At 36.6% G+C, this 17,650-nt stretch overlaps 1 protein-coding gene across 3 annotated transcripts in view; it reads right to left on the bottom strand.

Moving 5' to 3' along the window:
* FRMD3 (FERM domain containing 3) overlaps positions 1-17,650 on the bottom strand; it is a 136,373-nt gene that overhangs the window by 65,203 nt on the left and 53,520 nt on the right. For all 3 annotated transcript variants that reach the window (XM_039567277.1, XM_039567276.1, XM_010403702.4), the window contains exon 2: positions 9,018-9,122. In XM_039567277.1, the coding sequence (XP_039423211.1) occupies positions 9,018-9,122 (105 nt within the window). The remainder of the gene's footprint in view (positions 1-9,017; positions 9,123-17,650) is intronic.

Genomic DNA, 17,650 nt, shown 5'->3' with positions numbered 1-17,650 from the left:
TTCATGTAGTAATATTTTTTTAACAATTTTCCTGAAAAAAAATCTTAGATGAAAGAGAAATATAACATTTTGAGTTAGCTTTTCAACATAAATTTTAGAAGCATTTTAAATGTTCAGCTACAAAAAATGTCGTTAATACATATGCCACACTGCCTTGCAAGAACAGTCCACAGATGTTTTCACCTCTTTATTGTAAGGAGTTATTGTACCCTTTATTGTACTTGAAAAAACTAATAAAAAAACCCAAACAAAACTAGTCAGATGTAAAACTGGAACTAGAGACAATAACCTTTTATTTCTCTACAAGCACTAAAATGTGCAAATCAGGGAGAAGAAAAAAACTCAAGTAATTTTATGCAGTTTCATTTCTGTCTCATGTACTTGACACTGTAGTCCATAAAGGCTGCTTTAATTGGATGATGGCCTACACCCTCAAACCAGCTTGGCTCTGTATGTGATAGTACTTAATGATCATCAGAAATCATTCCTGCAGGGGCTCAGCCTCTTGTTTCATTGAAAGCATGTTAGCAACACGGTTGCTGCCCAATGGGAAAGAAAATACTTTGATCCTAATCCAGCTAACACATAAACAAGCATCCTGAGATGAGACTCATGTTCAGCACTACTAATTTCTGATCTCTTTGTCAAAAGTGGTTTCAGTAGTTTCTGGGTGTCTCAGTGGTCAGACAGATGTCTTCACAGAAGCAGAAGGGAGAGAGAAAGATACGTAGAGATCTTGAAGGTCAGTCATGGGATAGCTAATGAATCTTGGTGCTTCAAGTGCCAGTGGTGAGTAAGCAAACTATCATGGTTATCACTTTTGGTGCTGGGATCCTAAAATATGCTGAGCATTGCCTTCTGACTAAGATTTCATTGCAATTGTAGGTTGTGTTTTAGACTAATGCAATTTCTATTTTGTAAATAGAGCTTTCAGCTCCGATCAGCCCTTAAGTGGCGCTGAGTAGTCATTAGCGAGGCCAGGTGTGTTCTTGCTTACCCACAAGTGCTGAGCAGCTGATGTGCTATCAGCTTTCACAGCAAAAGCTCAGGGTGAACAAGGACACCCTGCAAGGGTAAAAGCACCATTCTAGAAAGTCAGTTTAACTCCACAAACACTGATATGTTTTTAGTAAAAACGCTTCAGCCTGTTTCAACCTGTTTCAAACAAAGCCATTCACTGAGAAGGTCTGAAAGGACTGAGCTTGGTCTTAATTCAGCACAGAGTTAAGGGTTTTAAAATAAGAAGCATTGAGGAAAGAGGACACAGTGGTAGAATCATAGAATGGCCTGGGTTGAAAGGGTCTATAAAAATTATTTAGTTCCACCTTCCATGCCATTAACAGAGATATCTGTCATGAGACCAAGTTGGTCAGAGTTTTATCCACCCTGGCCTTGAACATTTCCAGGGATGAGCATTCGCAGCTTCTCTGGGCAACCTGTTCCAGTACTTCATCACGCTTAAAGCAAGTCTTTCCCATCTTCCAAGCCAGGAGGCTTTTGATTTAGTCCCTGTGTTTCAAGAGGAGCAGTTATGAAAGGGCAACTGAAAATGGCCAAATACCATGAATATTTAAATCTTGCTCGGCAAGCAATACTTAGCCAAGTGCTTGGATGTGCACACAGTAAAATAGAATCAGAAGAATGCGCAGGTTTTACAAAAATATTCCAGGTAAGGACTGGATTAGAAAACTTTGTTTAATCAACAGAAAAGAGCAGGAGAACGGAGATATGAAACACTGCTAAAAAAGTAAAAGACAATTAATTTTATTTAAAACTCCACCCTGTATTAATCTTGAAAATGAATATTTAATCTTTTCCTTCAATGAGGAGCAAAATCAAGGTAAATTCTTGCATGAGGTCACCACCCACCAAAAAAAAAAGAAAACAAACCAAAAAAGTAACAGTATCCAAAGCTCATGGAATCTCAGACAGGGGAATTAATTAGGTGTCCATTCCATAAAGGTACAAGAGATGCCAAAGGGCCCAGGGCACAATGCACGTCTCTTCATACCATGAGGCCAATAACATTTTTTCATGGTTTCAAGAACCTTTATACCAAGAATATTGATATTGTTCTGCTGTAGCAAAAGAGCTGCACCTCTGTATTTTTTCCAAAATCACGGCACCGATGCTATTTAGTGGCATGCTAAGCAGGAAGAAACAAGTTACATCACTATCACAAACATTAATCTGGTCCAGAAGTAGCAACATACACTGGAACAGAATCACCATTTGTATGATTCTGAACTGGAATTTATTTAAAAAATTCCAAATTATCACTGCTGTGTGTTGGAGTAGCCAAAATTATCCATAGTCTCCACATTAGTTGAACATCTGGCCATAAAATCTGCATATATTGATGTACACATGAGCCACTGCATTCTCACAGACAACAGGTTCACAGCTGATAGAAAAAAACTCTTTGTCGTTATTAGTATGTCTTTCAAAATGACTTAGTTTACAAGTTTACTAATCTTTACACAAGATATTTAGTTAGTAACACTTCTGCTGAAATAAGTCTTTATGTGCATATACTCCACACAACTATTCATTTCTGTCAAATTTGCTTAATACATAAATGCAACTCTACTGGTAAAATCAAGCTGCCATTTAACTCAGCATTTAGTCTCTGAAAATGGTCTGAAGCGAGCACTTAGAAAAAGAAAATGAGCAGTAGCTCCCATTGTGCTCAATTAGCTTTTTCCACCAGCCTCCATTACAATTTGTTTGTAAATCCTGGTAGGCTTTCACCAATTTTTTCAAACTCCCATTTTTTAACACTTCTTTCAAATTTTTGACAGCTACGAGGAATTTTATTACTGCCTATGATTTTCTAAAATCTACTTCTCAATACCAATAACTTTATAGTTAGTTTGCTTTAGAGTGTTTCAGTTCTAAGAACTACAGGGCAACTCTTCCCTGATCACCTTCTCCAATCTATTTTACATCATATCTTTCTCATTCACTTTTGCTTGCTCTCTGACTCTCTCTTACTCATTCTCTCTCACTCACCTCTTTTTCTAGCCATATTATTCTTGTCTAATCCATCTCTGGATGAAATCCCTTTCTAGTAGATATAATTGTCATGGCCTTCTTCATTCCTTTTCTAGTTCTACTATATTATTTTTGAACCAGCATCACCTGAACTGCAAACAATAAGCAGTGTTGCAGCAAGAGTTCATGCAAATACAAGTAACTTTTGTAATAACTCTGTCCTGGAGGAGAGCTTCATATGCATAGAGAAGGATTAAGATTTTTATTAACCTATGTTTCAATCATTCTAGGGTTCTGCCTGTAACACTTGTCTTCTACCCCTTCACATAGACTGGAGCTCTCCCAGACAGATCTCTTTTCGTAACTGTGTAGAGTATCACAACCCCTTACACAAAAACATAACTTCATTGACCTGAGGTTGCAAATTATCCAATGTGTCTTCTTGCCAACCTTCACCACCCTCATGTGGGACTAGGTGCACATTTTTAAGTACATGTATTAAATTGCTGCTCTTGCTTGAACAGGGATAAGCTGCACCCAAGATTTGCTGACCCTTTCCAAAGGTCTCTCTGATGAGAAACTGCTGTACATTTTTTCTGTAGCTCTCATTAAAAACAGAACCACTACTTCATGATAAAGAAATTCATTACTGACAGACCCAAGGTTACAGTTTCATTCCCTAGTAAATACTGGTACAATGCTGAACTACTTAGGTTGTAAGATTAAACAAATATTCTGCCCAGTTCAATTTTAAGTGCCATACTTGGGAATACAAATGGGTCTCCCCACAACCCTAACTAGTGAAATAAATACGCAATCTGACAAAAATAAACCCTATCTCCTGTAGAATTGTCTACCAGTTTTCACCATATTTAAGCTTGAAAGGAAAATGAGAATTGTATCTGCAACAGTTCTTTAGGACGAAATTGGCTGGCACTCTGAAAAACACACAGTGTACCATGTCATCTTTCTGTCAAAGAACCAAGCAGCTCTCTGCTCTGGGAAAGTCAGAAAATCCCAGTGTACTCTAAGCTATCATTCACGATCAGCTGCACAGAGGGAATGTACTCTAAGAGTAGTTTCACTGATTTGAAAGCTTTATTTTCATACTGCCAGACGTACAGGCACAGAGCTAAAACCACTGCTCTGCTGTGCTGCTCCCAGACAGCCCTGCAGCACGCCCACCTGACAAAGCATCTTAATGCTTAAGAGTGACTATGATTTCAAACATTTCTACAGTGACAGGTGAGACTTCACAGTTGCTTCAGGGTCCTAAAAAGCCTTTTCATGACACTTCCAACCTACCCCATGGGTAGCTCCAAGATATTTCTGTCCACTACCACCTCATACTTCCACATTCAAAAACAAAATCACAAGCATGTGCTCAGATTGATCCACTGGGAGTGGAAAGAAAAGGAAAAAAGTATTTCCAACTTTAAATCATTGCTCAGATGCCCTCCTGAAGGGATTTAAAGACTGTATTTCACCACACTAACATCTTCCTTCTGTTGAATCTTCCCTTGCCCTCAAGAACAATGGACTCCTTCAACAAGAAATCTACTCTAGAGAAGATGCTGAACAAGCAGCTGCACTGTATCATTCTATTCTCATCTCGTACCAGCCCAAAAAACACAAAAAAGCTGCTTGGTAAACCTAGGGTATCCAGCAGGGAGTTAGCCATTCTGCATTTCGACAAGTGTGAGGGTGTGACAATTGGCCTCAATACAGTATCTAGTATATGAAAAGGTACAAGGAAGAAGTTCCTTGAGTAGGAGAATCAGTAACAGCTCATCCAGGCATGTTTCCTATTTGAAAGTATTAAAAAGTACAAGATCCAGATAATGGTTTCTGGGTTCTTACAGTGAATCTCTCTCCAGTCTCTAGAGATTTCCTGGTTTGGTTTTGCCCTTCAGCGTTTTCCTCAGTAAGAAGAATAACAGGGTTCTATCCACCAATGTGACAGTTATCTTCATGAAACCATACAAGAACTTAACATTTGAGAACTATATAGAATAGTAAAACCATCAAGGCTGGAAGACACCTTTAACATCATCCAGTCCCATCGTTCACCCAACACTACCACTGTAACCCTAAATCATTAAACCACATCACCCAGCAACAGATTCAGATCCGTCTTGAACATCTCTAGGGATGGTGACTCCACCACCTCCCTGGAAAACCTATTTCCTGGCCATCCTAACAGTGAAAAAAATTTCCTAATATCTAATCTGAATCTGCCCTGTCTCATCCTCACTGCAGGAACAGTAGAGGAGACCGGCCCCCACCTCCCTACACCCTCCTTTTAGGGAGCTGTAGAGAGCGATGAGGTCCCCCTGACAACCCAGATCCCTCAGCCATTCCTCACAAGACGTGTTTTCTAGTCCTTTCATGAGCCTTGTTGCCCTTCTCTGGACACTCTCCAGCACCTCAAAGTCCTTTTTAAAGTGAGGGGCCAGAACTGAACATGGGATTTGAGATGTGGCCTCAGCAGTGCCGAATACAGAGAGATGATCACTGACCTGGTCACATTTGGCCAAAACTAGCTACAAATGTTACTACAGTTTAGTGTCAGGGAGAAACACAACGTGATCCCACACAATTTTCTCAGAAATCCACACAAAAAAGTCGACTGTTAATGTATGTACACTAGGAACTCATTTGTTCTCAGTATCACTAGACATAAAATGGCATACCTCAATTTACTGCATACTATTAGTACACTACTGACATTTTTGAATCTACCCTAAGGCAAAGTTTCCCCAAAGGAGCATCCAAATCTGATGCTAAAAGATACAACATAGTGTAGAAACTAGAGTCTTTAACTGCTAGTTCAATTTTATTTCGGTTTTGTTCCTCTCCCATATACCCAAAGATATAAAAGAAGATAGAAGGCTGCCTTCTGTTAAGAGTGTCTTCCAGAGTTTGGTGGATTTTTTGTGTGGAAGAGAAAATAGAAAACTATAGATAATTTTTAAAAGTTTAAGTATGCTCAAAATATACCCGCATGTTTATTTATGTAGTGGAAAATTATATTATTAAAGTCAGGTTGGGGAGAGGAAGAAATATATGTTATTACTTACTTGAAAAATAACTTATAAAAACACCAGGTATTTTCCCACATTTCAGATTTTTTTTCCAACATAAGACAATTAAATCAATTGTCTATATTTTTTACATGGTCAGAAATTCTGAATGTTCTAAACAGAAATCTTGAAACATCTAATTTTAAGCATCTGAAATACTGAAACAATTCATTTTTTAAATTCTCAAACTCAGTACATTTCAATACTCCGAAGCCAAAATGCTACATTTTGGTAGCATACTCTACATTTAGAAGAGATTTTAGATTAATTAAAGCTGGTATTTTTGCCTGCTTGAACTCCCTCCTTACAAAACAAAAAGACTGCAAATTAGCTTTCAGAGCAACTATGGAACCTTTGCACAAAAAAAATTAGATCTTAATAAAATGGAGGCAAGCATCACTGCTAGGCTAAGTGCCAGCAGTAGTAAATCTGCATAATATTTCATATATATGTGTGTGTGTGTGTGTGTACACTATATAATAATATACTATTATTTCATATAGGTTAACTATTCAAAAAAACCCAATCAAGAAGAATTCACCAAAAGCCAGAAGTAAATGCATTATTTTGGCAGTTTCATTTGGAACCATTGAAATCCTTTCTGTGCAAACATAGAGACTATGCAGTCGAATATAAAATTCTACAACATATAAATTCCTACAAGAGAAGCATTTAGCATTTCCAAGAAACTGGGTAAAGCAACATTCGCTGTGTGCTACGTACATCAGAATCAATAATAACTCTACTAAAATAAAGTTATGCTTTCTTGTTTCAGCTCCTATTACATATTGTTTGAAAGAATCTTCAGAAGATGGTGCCTAGTCTCTATCTTTGCCAATATTTAATATAAACGCCTTCCATAAAATTACAGAGAACTCTCTTAAAATTATTTACCAACCAGTGAAAGATTTTGCTCCACTGCCTCCATTAGGACTGTCTCAGACAGTGCAGCTCTCACTAGCTTAAGAAACCACCTCCCTTGCTTCAACTCTCTTTTTCTTTCTATTTTACACTCTGATGCCTGTATAACCCTATCCTAGCCTTTGTTTCCTGCACTAAATGGGTGTGCCTTTCTTAAAATCATCTCATAAACAAAGTCTCGCTCTCTTCATGTTTCTGATACTCCTTCTTTCCTCTTTCCTTCTTCAGTTAAATTGAGCTTTCTTGAATACAGATATGTAGATCAGAACAGCTGAGATCTCATTAGAGTCAAATGATATTAATACCTTCCTGCAAATACAGTCCCAAGAGGCAAACAAGGTGTGGTCTTTTACCATAGCCACATCATGCACTGAAACCAGCCTAGTCTATATTAATTTTATTCATTTTCCCACACCACTTTATTTTCCTTTGAGGCACTAACATACGTTGTCACACACATATTTTAGGTAAGAACGTGAGGGGTTTTTTTCTCAAATTGTCTTTTGCTGCTAACCAAGAAAAAATTATAGCTTCTGTATCATCTTCCACAAACTTAGCACTAAATTAGCTATACTATGAAATGTGAAACAACAACTGTATAGCCAAGATGGATAAGACAGTGCAGTAAATTTAGCTAACAAGATAGGTAACAGCTCTTTGAAACATGGGTATGGTATGCTACAGTAGGCACGGGTTTGGGTTTTTGGAGTTTTTTTTCTGAAGTATAATTGTTTTAAAGTATTCTGACAACAAAAAAAAAGGGTTTTATTAAAAAAAAAAAAAAGGTTTTATTAACAAAACTGTCTGTACTTCCAGTAATTAAAATAACTTTTCTGTACCTTTTTTTGAGTGACTGTCAGAGAAACTCCCAACAGAAGTAAGTGTTTATTAAGTCTTAATTATAGCCCAATCCAGTGCTCCACCTACTTTTCCTATCAATTCCAAGCAGGTGAACACCTCTATAATTTTTATGATTGTGAAGAATTAAGAACACTGGTCAGAATAACTGCTAATTATTTTCACTTTAAACGGGGGATGCAATGGAAATTATTTGATGCAGCTTTGCAAAGCTGTTGCAATTCTATAAGGTTGAGCTGATGGTGATACCCCAATTCCAGTGATTTTTGACAAAACTAATTATGGTGTAGCAAGAGATATCCAGCCAAATGGTTTATTTCCTCTTCGATCATAGCAGCTTCAAACTGGTGATTGTTTCCAGATAATAAATGCCATATATGTACACAAGATATTTGAAGTTGTGTATCTAAGTCTTAATCTTGAGACCAGCAGGACAACACAGTGAAGAAGCTGTTCTGAATTTCAGTGTCTGCTTCCTGTCTTGATGATTTTTCCCTACTCTCATACAGTAAAAGTCATCTGAAGCCAAGCAGGGGGTAGCAGTAACAAATCACCCATAAAATACAATCTGCAGAACCACCTAACACCTAGGGAGGATGACTAATTACTGTGCACACAAATGAGCCTGAAAATTTTATTGCACAAGTGCAAAGAGGTTTGTAGGGAGAAGCAACCTGAAGAACCCCCTACATCTCAACAAATCACACCTGTTTTCAGTATTACAGATTTTAAGTCCATGCACCCTGTGATGGGTGGAACAGAATGACTGCTTTTAGCTGATAAACTTAATAGGGTTTCTGCTTCCATTTCCCAAGAAGCATACTCTAAGAGAAAACCAAAAATCCCAAATTCCAGTGCACTGTCAGAGCCTAGAGCTACTCTGTGCTGACTCTGAGTCATGCCTATAGATTCTTTTCTGGTTTAAGTGCCCAGAAGAACAATACAAATCAGAATATATCATAATATAATAGCATAATAATAAATACATGAAGTGAGGGGAAAATTAATTTAATAATGCCACTTTAGGAACCTCTACAGAATTATAACCTGAGTACAAATCCTCAGAGATATATAACTTTGCATTAGAACTTACATGCTTTTTGAAAAAAAAATCAATTAACTTTACTTAAAAGCAAATGTAGTCAGAGATTATATACATACCCTCTGCTTCTCAGGGTCAACGTATCGAATGCCAAAATAGTCTTTTTCCAGCAAGCTGTAATAGTTGCAGATGTGGTCTATAAGAAAGTGACCTTTGGTTTCCCTCTGTAAAAAGATAAAGAAATGATACATTACGTTGAGTATTCTGAATTTGTTGACTACACAATCTATGCAAAGTGTCAAGGAAAATGGCACGTGACATTCATTGTTGTTCAGGTGAGGACAAGGATTTAACTGTTTATCTTCTCTAAAAGACTCAGGAGATTAATGATCAATATACTCCCTCCACAATCACAGATTGGTTAAGAAAATATCGTTACTACTCCTACCTCAGGAAAACTCATGCTGCTGTAATAGCTACAAATTTATAATACTTAGCATAGTACCAGCAATCATACTTCCACAGATCCTACAATGGCATAACAGATACTCATTTACACATAGGATTTCAAAACACTGAGTGTTTTTTTGTGTCCCCCAAATTTGAAAGATCTGACTGTGAGTATTCTACTGGATCTCTATACAGTGCCCACAGCAAGAGTGTTAATTAAGTCAGAGCTACAGTACAAAGAACAAATGCCAAAATGACTGAAAGAGAGGTTTTGATCTTTGCATTGCCACTGAGTAACTATGGCTTTATCAAATCTTTCTGTTATGCATGATATTTAGCTAACAATCTCATTCTTTATTTCTGCTTTCTTAAATCTCAATAGTGTGTTTCTGTTCTCCTGTCTGCTGCCTAATATGGAGATCCTACACGAATTTTCACGTTTCTTCTCATCCAGCTAATTTGAAGGTTCGTGTTGGGTTTTTTTCTGAACTGCAATGTGTCAATATTAGCATGGGGCTAAAGCTGTTTTCCTGAAACAGTCCACTCCAAGCAGACAAAGGTGCTTCACTACACAGTGGTGTCAGGTCTCTGCATTTTTTTCCCTCTATGTGTCTACCTTGGTCCTGCACTCAGACATCTCTGCTATGTACCAGGTAGCAAATCTCTACCCTTTCCTGAGATGAAACAATTTGAATTTAGCTCTTTAATGTCTACTGAATAGTAACTACACAGGACATGAAATCACTTTATATAAAAATAATACTTAATTAAAATTAAAACTTTAATGCTATGCCTTGTTCACACTTTCTTTAAGAAGTTAAGAGGCAATTTAAGCCATAAAGAGCAGGGAAAGCAAAACTGAAGAGATAGCATTTGTATATCTCATGGTACTTTAGCATATATTCTTAGGCTGGATATTGTTAGCATCTTCATTCTGCACAGGAGCAGCTGAGGCAAAACCAGCATCATGACCTGTCTGAGGTCATACTCTAAAGAGGAGAAGGAGCAATGGCCTGGGCACCGCCACTGTCTGATGAGATCTACTGCTTCCCACAGGAAAAATGAGACACGCTTCATGTCTAACTCCCATGAGTTCAAAAATAATACAATCCATGACCTATATTTTTGTTCTCTTATCTTTACAATTAATGAGGAATTCTGGCATGGATACAGTTGCTTGTCTTTTTGTTTCCATCACTGAACAGATAACTATATAAAAAGCACCCTCAGTTAATGTCCTGACAGAGATCTGCATTGCCCTTCCTGTATGCTGAGGCTCCTGTGGACATATCCTTGCCTGCCATAGGGACCACCTCTCCTCCCAAATTCACTTCCAGCAACAATGGAATTGCTAGTCCCTCTACACATATCCTTTTCCTAGATGTGGGGACCTCTGTTTCAAATGCTACTGTGTAAGCCATCTGCTTTCGCTGTTCCTGTCTGTCTCCACCTTCTACTTCCTATATATTTAAGTTCTGTACTCTTCCACATGCTCCTACTTGCCTGAAGATATGTGCCTTGTCTGCACCATGGTACTTCCATGTACTTGTTTTCCTATTTTTGAACAGCTATTGTCAAAGGATGTTAACACAATTTGTCTGTTCAGTTTGTGCTCACGCAGCCTCATGCTTTGCACCCTGCATTGTTACCGTTTTCCATGTAACCTAGCTGCAACAGGCTTCCTTCTGTAATTGTTTCCTTCCAGCCTCAAGACGTTTAAAAATCAGCTTGTTCACTGTTAAGTAAAAAAATTATAGACTGACATTTTTTTGTGCTGTACCCAGTTACAAGTATGGGCATCCTAGTGACAATTTAGAGAAAACTTTTCTCAGAAGGAAAAGTCATATCAAAGACTAGAAAATACAAAAGGAAAAGTGTCACTCTCCCTGTGGCTGACAAAAAAGGGTCTACAATTATAGAGTCATATTACAATTAACTGCTTTCTAACTTAAAATCTTGTAAATGTCTGCAAAGTTTTGTGACTATGAGAGACCATAGAAATACTGACAAAACTGCGTGTGACGTTTCATTACAAAGGCAGTAGGAAAAATTATAAACACAGATGTGACATTTAAGCTGCACACAGTTTTAAACAAATCTACAGCAAATTAAATAGAACTGGGGAATAACAGCTGTTAGATGACTCAGGTACAATCAAACATGAAAAGAGATTTTACTGACAACAGTGTGCAAAAGAAATCCATTTTTTAAAACACTGGAAATGAGGAAAACAGACTGCCCATATTTTCATGTGACAAAGTTAGAGGGTGTTACTGGAAGAACAGACAGTAATACAATCTTCTACAGAAAACTACTAGATGTTCACATTTTAATCTATCAATTTTAAAAGACCTTTGCATCACTCACCTAAATAATCACAAATTTCTGAGTTCCTGAAGAAACTGATAAAAGACTAGGGCACACATAATGTTTTTAAATCCCATAACAACATTCCCTTTCTAAAAGGAATTGATGCCCTAGTTTTCTTCCTTGGAAAATAGACGATGGAAACAAACCAAATAAAAAAGAGCAAAAAGCCTCCAAGCTAGATTCATGCTCTAGCAATCTTTAAGCCATCCATTGATAAATAGAAAGCACTAGTTAATAACCTCACCCTTGGTTAGTATACCCTTCCGTTCATTACTAGATTTTAAAAAATATTCAAGATGCACAGAAGTTGGCTAATTTGGCACATGCATAATGTAGTGAGAGTTCTCATATGGAATTGCAAATATTCCACTATTAAAGCCTTCTAAACACCTGAAAATTGAAAAAACACAGAACTTAATTGATACACAGAGAAAAATATTTGATGTGGCACACAGCATATCAAGTCCTAATTCATAATCAATTGTATGGCAAGAAGGATAGGCGATGGCTGTTGATTTTTTCCTGCAAACAGCATACATAAACATTTTCTACATTTCTCTAACAGTGCTTCAGATTTTTCTGAGCTTTAGAATCTAATGATCTTTTTCCATTTATTGCATATTACTACATATTACCATACTACAAAAGAATATATTAAAACCAAATTTCATTCTGATTTGTGAAAAAATATGGATAAAATAAATTAGGAACTGCCAGTCATCCACAACAGAGCAGAGGAATGGATTTCAGTCACAGAATAATGATTATAAAATGTTGCCTGAAATTTCAGACAGTTGCCGTATAGCTTTCCAATTAAGTGATCCTTAAAAAAAAAAAACAAAAAACAAACAAACAAAAACAATCCTTAAACCCTTCTATACAAAAAAATTACTTTGCAGCAATTCAGAAAAATTATTTTATATTGCATTTCAGAATGTTTGTCAGAACATGAAAAAATTAATTAAAAATGCCATTATTTCAAACATGGCTGAAGGATGTCAGCCACAAACAAGAGGAATCTGAAAGTAAAAATCAGGTCCTACACTTAAAATTTTCACAGCTCAAATATTTGAAATTATACCACAGTTCACTCAGAAGTCATCTACTGTTGTCCATTACAGGAGACATATGCAGGCAGAAACAAGAGTCACAAAAGTCTGTAAGCAAGAGATACAAAGTGTCCTGAATTGTCATCAATACATAGTTTTCAGTAAAAGAATACAATTGAATAAGCCACTTTTTTTCTAAGTCTATTAATTCAAATATATCTGTCTATCTCAAATGAGAGATATTTTCCTTCAGATTTTTGTAACCCATTCAATGGCTTTAAACAAAGTCCTATAATGTAGATATTCCATACACTCAACACAAAAAATTGGAGATTTCTATAAATAATTTGAGGAGGGACTTTCTGGTTTATTTAGATAAATAGGCACAGACTAGTATGTTTTTCCTAAGGCTGTATTTGAATATCTGACCTTAATACCACTAAAATCCCACAACAAACTCCAACACATATGCAACAGATATAACACCATGTAAATGACAAAATCCCTGAACACAGAAGGTCAGATTGCAAACAACTGTTAAACTCTGCCTCTTAAGCTGGATCAAAACTTTCCTTTTCTATTGAAACAAATATGTATCAAACTAAACTAGCAGCTGTGGCAAAAGAATTAAGCAAAACAGGGGATGTTCTCCACTCCAACAAGATGAAAACATGATCACAGAGAGTCTTCCACTGATGGACTCACAGGGCAACCTGAGTTTTTTCTTAGCTCTAGGAATCTGAGTAATAAACTGGAGAAACGCCTCATTCTCCCTACCAAACACTCATACTTCAGCTGCCATTTCTGCAACTCTGCAAATTTATGACTGAATAACCCAATTCCTTGGTAATTTCTCTGGTATACAGAAAGTAATCCAAACAATAATCTTTGTCACTCTTGAGCAGTTTAAGTCTAACACATTATCCCCCTTTCATGCTTGCTTTGGGGATTTCTTTTTTTATTTCCACTTTCTTGATGCAACTTAAAAAGCAAGGCAGAGTGTAACTTTTTCTACCAATTTAACAACTCTACGATGATGTAAAATGAGACCACAAAACCTTTGTGACAGCTTCACAAATCTCCAAGTGAGAGGAAAACTATTTATAGTAGTTTAAGATCAGTGAAATATCTTCCCCATTTGCATTTGCTTCACTGTGGAGTTCTGTGTCTATTTATCTGAATGTCGTCACAAGGAAGAGCAAGAGTCACAAGCAGATTAAACACAATGCTTCTGCTCTGTTATCTAACCACTGAAGTCCTGCCAGCTGCGCTTATCTTTGTCAGGAAGCCACTGACATTACTAAGAAGCATGCAGAGTCATAAACACAGTGTATATTTGTACTGGGGATTTCAATCCTCATCACATAAGTGTCTTTACTTGTGTGAACAGCTCCCAACAGTGACCCTCTGTGTAAAGCTGGTCACATATTTAAGTGTACTTATGATTACTTAAGTGTAAAGCCACACACACACACACACACAAAAAAAAAACCCAACAAAAAACAACAACAACAACAACCCAAAACCAAAAAAAAACCACCAACACAAAAACAAAGCATAATTAAACCAACATTTCTGTCTAAATTTATGGAAAGTCAGGCTTTCAGGCAAGGCAAGCATACTGTTTGTTTTTTGTATGCTTGTTTTCTTTGATGTGCTACAAATTTTTAAGTTCTAGGGATGTAAAAGAATTAAATACATGTATTGAAGAACAATCATGATAACTCCATCGAATGAAAACCAACCCAGTCAAAAAATGAAAAAAACCATTGTGCCTCTAAGGCAAAAAAAAAAAATCAAAAAGCATCTTTAGTCACTGAAAATTGAAAAAGATAGTTCTGTTGACAACACTTAACAATAATTATAAAAAGCAACAGAGCTAAACTGCATCTTTGACTGCCACATCTCACATTTTTGACTTTTCTTCAGACATCCTATACCAGTGATGAGATCATATTTCTTCTAGGCTTTTCATGAGAGAAATAACTTGAATCCCAACAGGCACACATCTTCCATTTCATCAACAATTATTCCATAGTTCAGTATGGGGCCAGCTCTCCTACACCAAAATATGGCTGTAAAAGGATATCTGGCAGCAATTCTCTGCTCATATCCATTTTGATACAGCTATCATCACATTTGCATTTGTCTCCAGTGGCAGAGCAAAAAAGTTCACTAAGCACCACTGGACTGGGATGTGCCCTGGAATGGGACTCGTTTAATATCAACCCTTTGAAGATGAGTAGGGAGGAAGACTGAGAGCACAGAAAAGGAAGACAGCTAGGCATGCCCGAATTTCTCAGTATCTTCTAGATGAATTTTTAAGTCTTGCCTGCACAGCAGAACCTGGAACAGAACCCTCATTCTGCAGCAACCGAAGTCAGTAAGGTGGAACAGACTCAATTCCAACAAGGCAAAACTGGGCCAGCCCTAGCCCTGACAATCTCCAATGCCCTCCGCAAATTTCTTATGGGTCTTTGGATTTATGGATTCGCTGAGACTGCGAATGACAGCAAGTACTCACAAGACAGATACACAGACAAATCCTTTGCCATTTTTGTTCCATCATTGGAAACAACAATAGGAATGTATGAAAATATTTCACAAGAACAGAATATTGAATAATACCTTCAAAATATAAAGAACAATAAGAACATGCCTGTTACATTCCTCAGCTAAAATGGTATAACTCTTTAAAAGGAATTCCTTCCTCCCATAATCATCACCCTACAGTATCTTATACTATTGGAAAACACACTGGAAGTCTAGTCTAGTCTAGTATATAATATTTAACTGGAAAAATTTCTCAGTTCTAAGAAGAGCCAGTTGTAATTTACTTCTTTTATCATAGTATAAGCTCCAAAATTAAAAAAGCAACAAACTTTTGCTGAAAGAAAACAAACAAATTAGAACTGGAAGATTTAATTTTAGAAACAAAGTATTTATCTCAGATTTTTCTTTTGTTAACAGTGAAGAATTAATTCTATTTCTACAAGCCTAAAACAAAATGAAAAAAGAGACAATGATTTTTAATGAAAGGCACAAAACATGACTCTACAATAAAGTAGATGGCATTTACTTAATTATAACAGTCCTCTTCCACACATTATTTTGTGTTAATTATCTCTTGTAAAGTATATCTTTTGTTCTATATACTAGTTAATAATTCTATATTAATTAAAATCATTTTTATCAACATTGTCTAATTCTAGAATGTAGGGATGGAAGAATTTTTAAATCTCTCTTTTAATACATTTTGTTATGTATAAAAGTATGTGAATAGATGATAGAAAATATTAGAGAACTAATGCCATTTTATTTCATAGGTAAGTTAGCAGCCAGTAGTGATAACCTTTGCCCACAAGAACGCTTCATGTCTGAGCCACAAACCACCCATACTCCTCTGGTTATAAAACTGATTTGGCAACCTGGAATGGGTCTAAAAAACCAACATTTTTACAAATACATCAGTGTTTAAACTCGTATTTCTAAGCTCTTAATTATCATTTGACCCCCAAGTGATAGATACTAGTAAAGAGAACTAAAGGGAAAAGAACCCCATAAACCAGCCCTTATTTACAGGGTTTTTTGGGCAAGAAATGTACAAATGCATCTTAAGAGAAAAAGGAAAAGGAAGAGGAAGAGGAAGAGGAAGAGGAAGAGGAAGAGGAAGAGGAAAAAGGGAAAAGGAAAAAGGAAAAAGGAAAAGGAAAAGGGAAAAAAGGAAAAGGAAAAGGGAAAAAGGAAAAGGAAAAGGAAAAGGAAAAGGAAAAGGAAAAGGAAAAGGAAAAGGAAAAGGAAAAGGAAAAGGAAAAGGAAAAGGAAAAGGAAAAGGAAAGGAGATTATTTGAGGTTACTTATTTTTCTTTAACTTGCACTATTCATTTGCAACAGATGGACAGATTTGTCCATAAAAGAGCATATTTTTACACTCTCTTAAATTAGAGGTTATTGTATGAGGATAGTGGTCAAATAATAATAGATGAAGAGGAAAAGGAGAAAATTACACTGCAGAAAAAATCCCACAATGCCAGTCCCATGCAATGAAAACTATTCAAAAAGCAAAATACTATGGAAAATGAAAAGTGTATTCTACTGCACAGTAAAATCCAGACAGCAGCAGTGAATACAGGTAACAGCTTTCACATAATCAGTTCTTGGCCTCAGTGACGTTCTGCAAGTAAATTACTCTGACCCATGAGTAAGTTATAAATAATAAAAATAAATATTTATAGTTCACATACTGCGGCTCTCAAAAGTCTCCATCAGTCTGGAAGGCAAACACTGAGGAAACCACAAATGCAATATTCATTTACAGGGCTCATCCTCATTTTCTGTTGTGCACATGGGCATCACTTAGTCATTTAGATTTTATGTCCCTGAAGGGTCAGCTTCACAGAAGGCTTGCAACATTAACTGCTCACTTCTGGTAAAGCTTCCATTAGCGCGGCATTTGTGATGCCATCTGAGGCACTATCGATTTCTTAAAAGGAATTGAGTCCTTCTGTCAACAAATCTATCATTTTATTCAATATCCAGAATTGTTCAGCAACCTCACGTCTGCTTTCACTCTTTCATTCTTGACATCATACCACATCTAGAAAAGTGGATTAGAGATTTCAAGAATGAGTTCCCAGTCCCCAACTACAAAGCAACATAAAAGCCAAACCAGGAGTTTAATCAAATTACCCCCAGTACAGGTGATGGTTAACAATCCTCCCTTGGCCTGAATCTTCTCAGTAGCTACAAAAGATCCAGAAAAATTAGTATATATTCAAGTCCAAATCCAAGTACCATTCTTTAAATATGCCTTTTCCAACAGATACATAGCAGTGTGTCCTTATTTTACAAAAAGAAGTGTATTTAAAAAGAAAAGCAACCAA

The sequence above is a fragment of the Corvus cornix genome, chromosome Z, assembly GCF_000738735.6.
Source record: "Corvus cornix cornix isolate S_Up_H32 chromosome Z, ASM73873v5, whole genome shotgun sequence".
Lineage (NCBI taxonomy): Eukaryota > Metazoa > Chordata > Aves > Passeriformes > Corvidae > Corvus > Corvus cornix.
The sequence above is the reverse complement of the archived record's forward strand: the minus strand, read 5'-3'. Positions and strand labels throughout refer to the sequence as shown.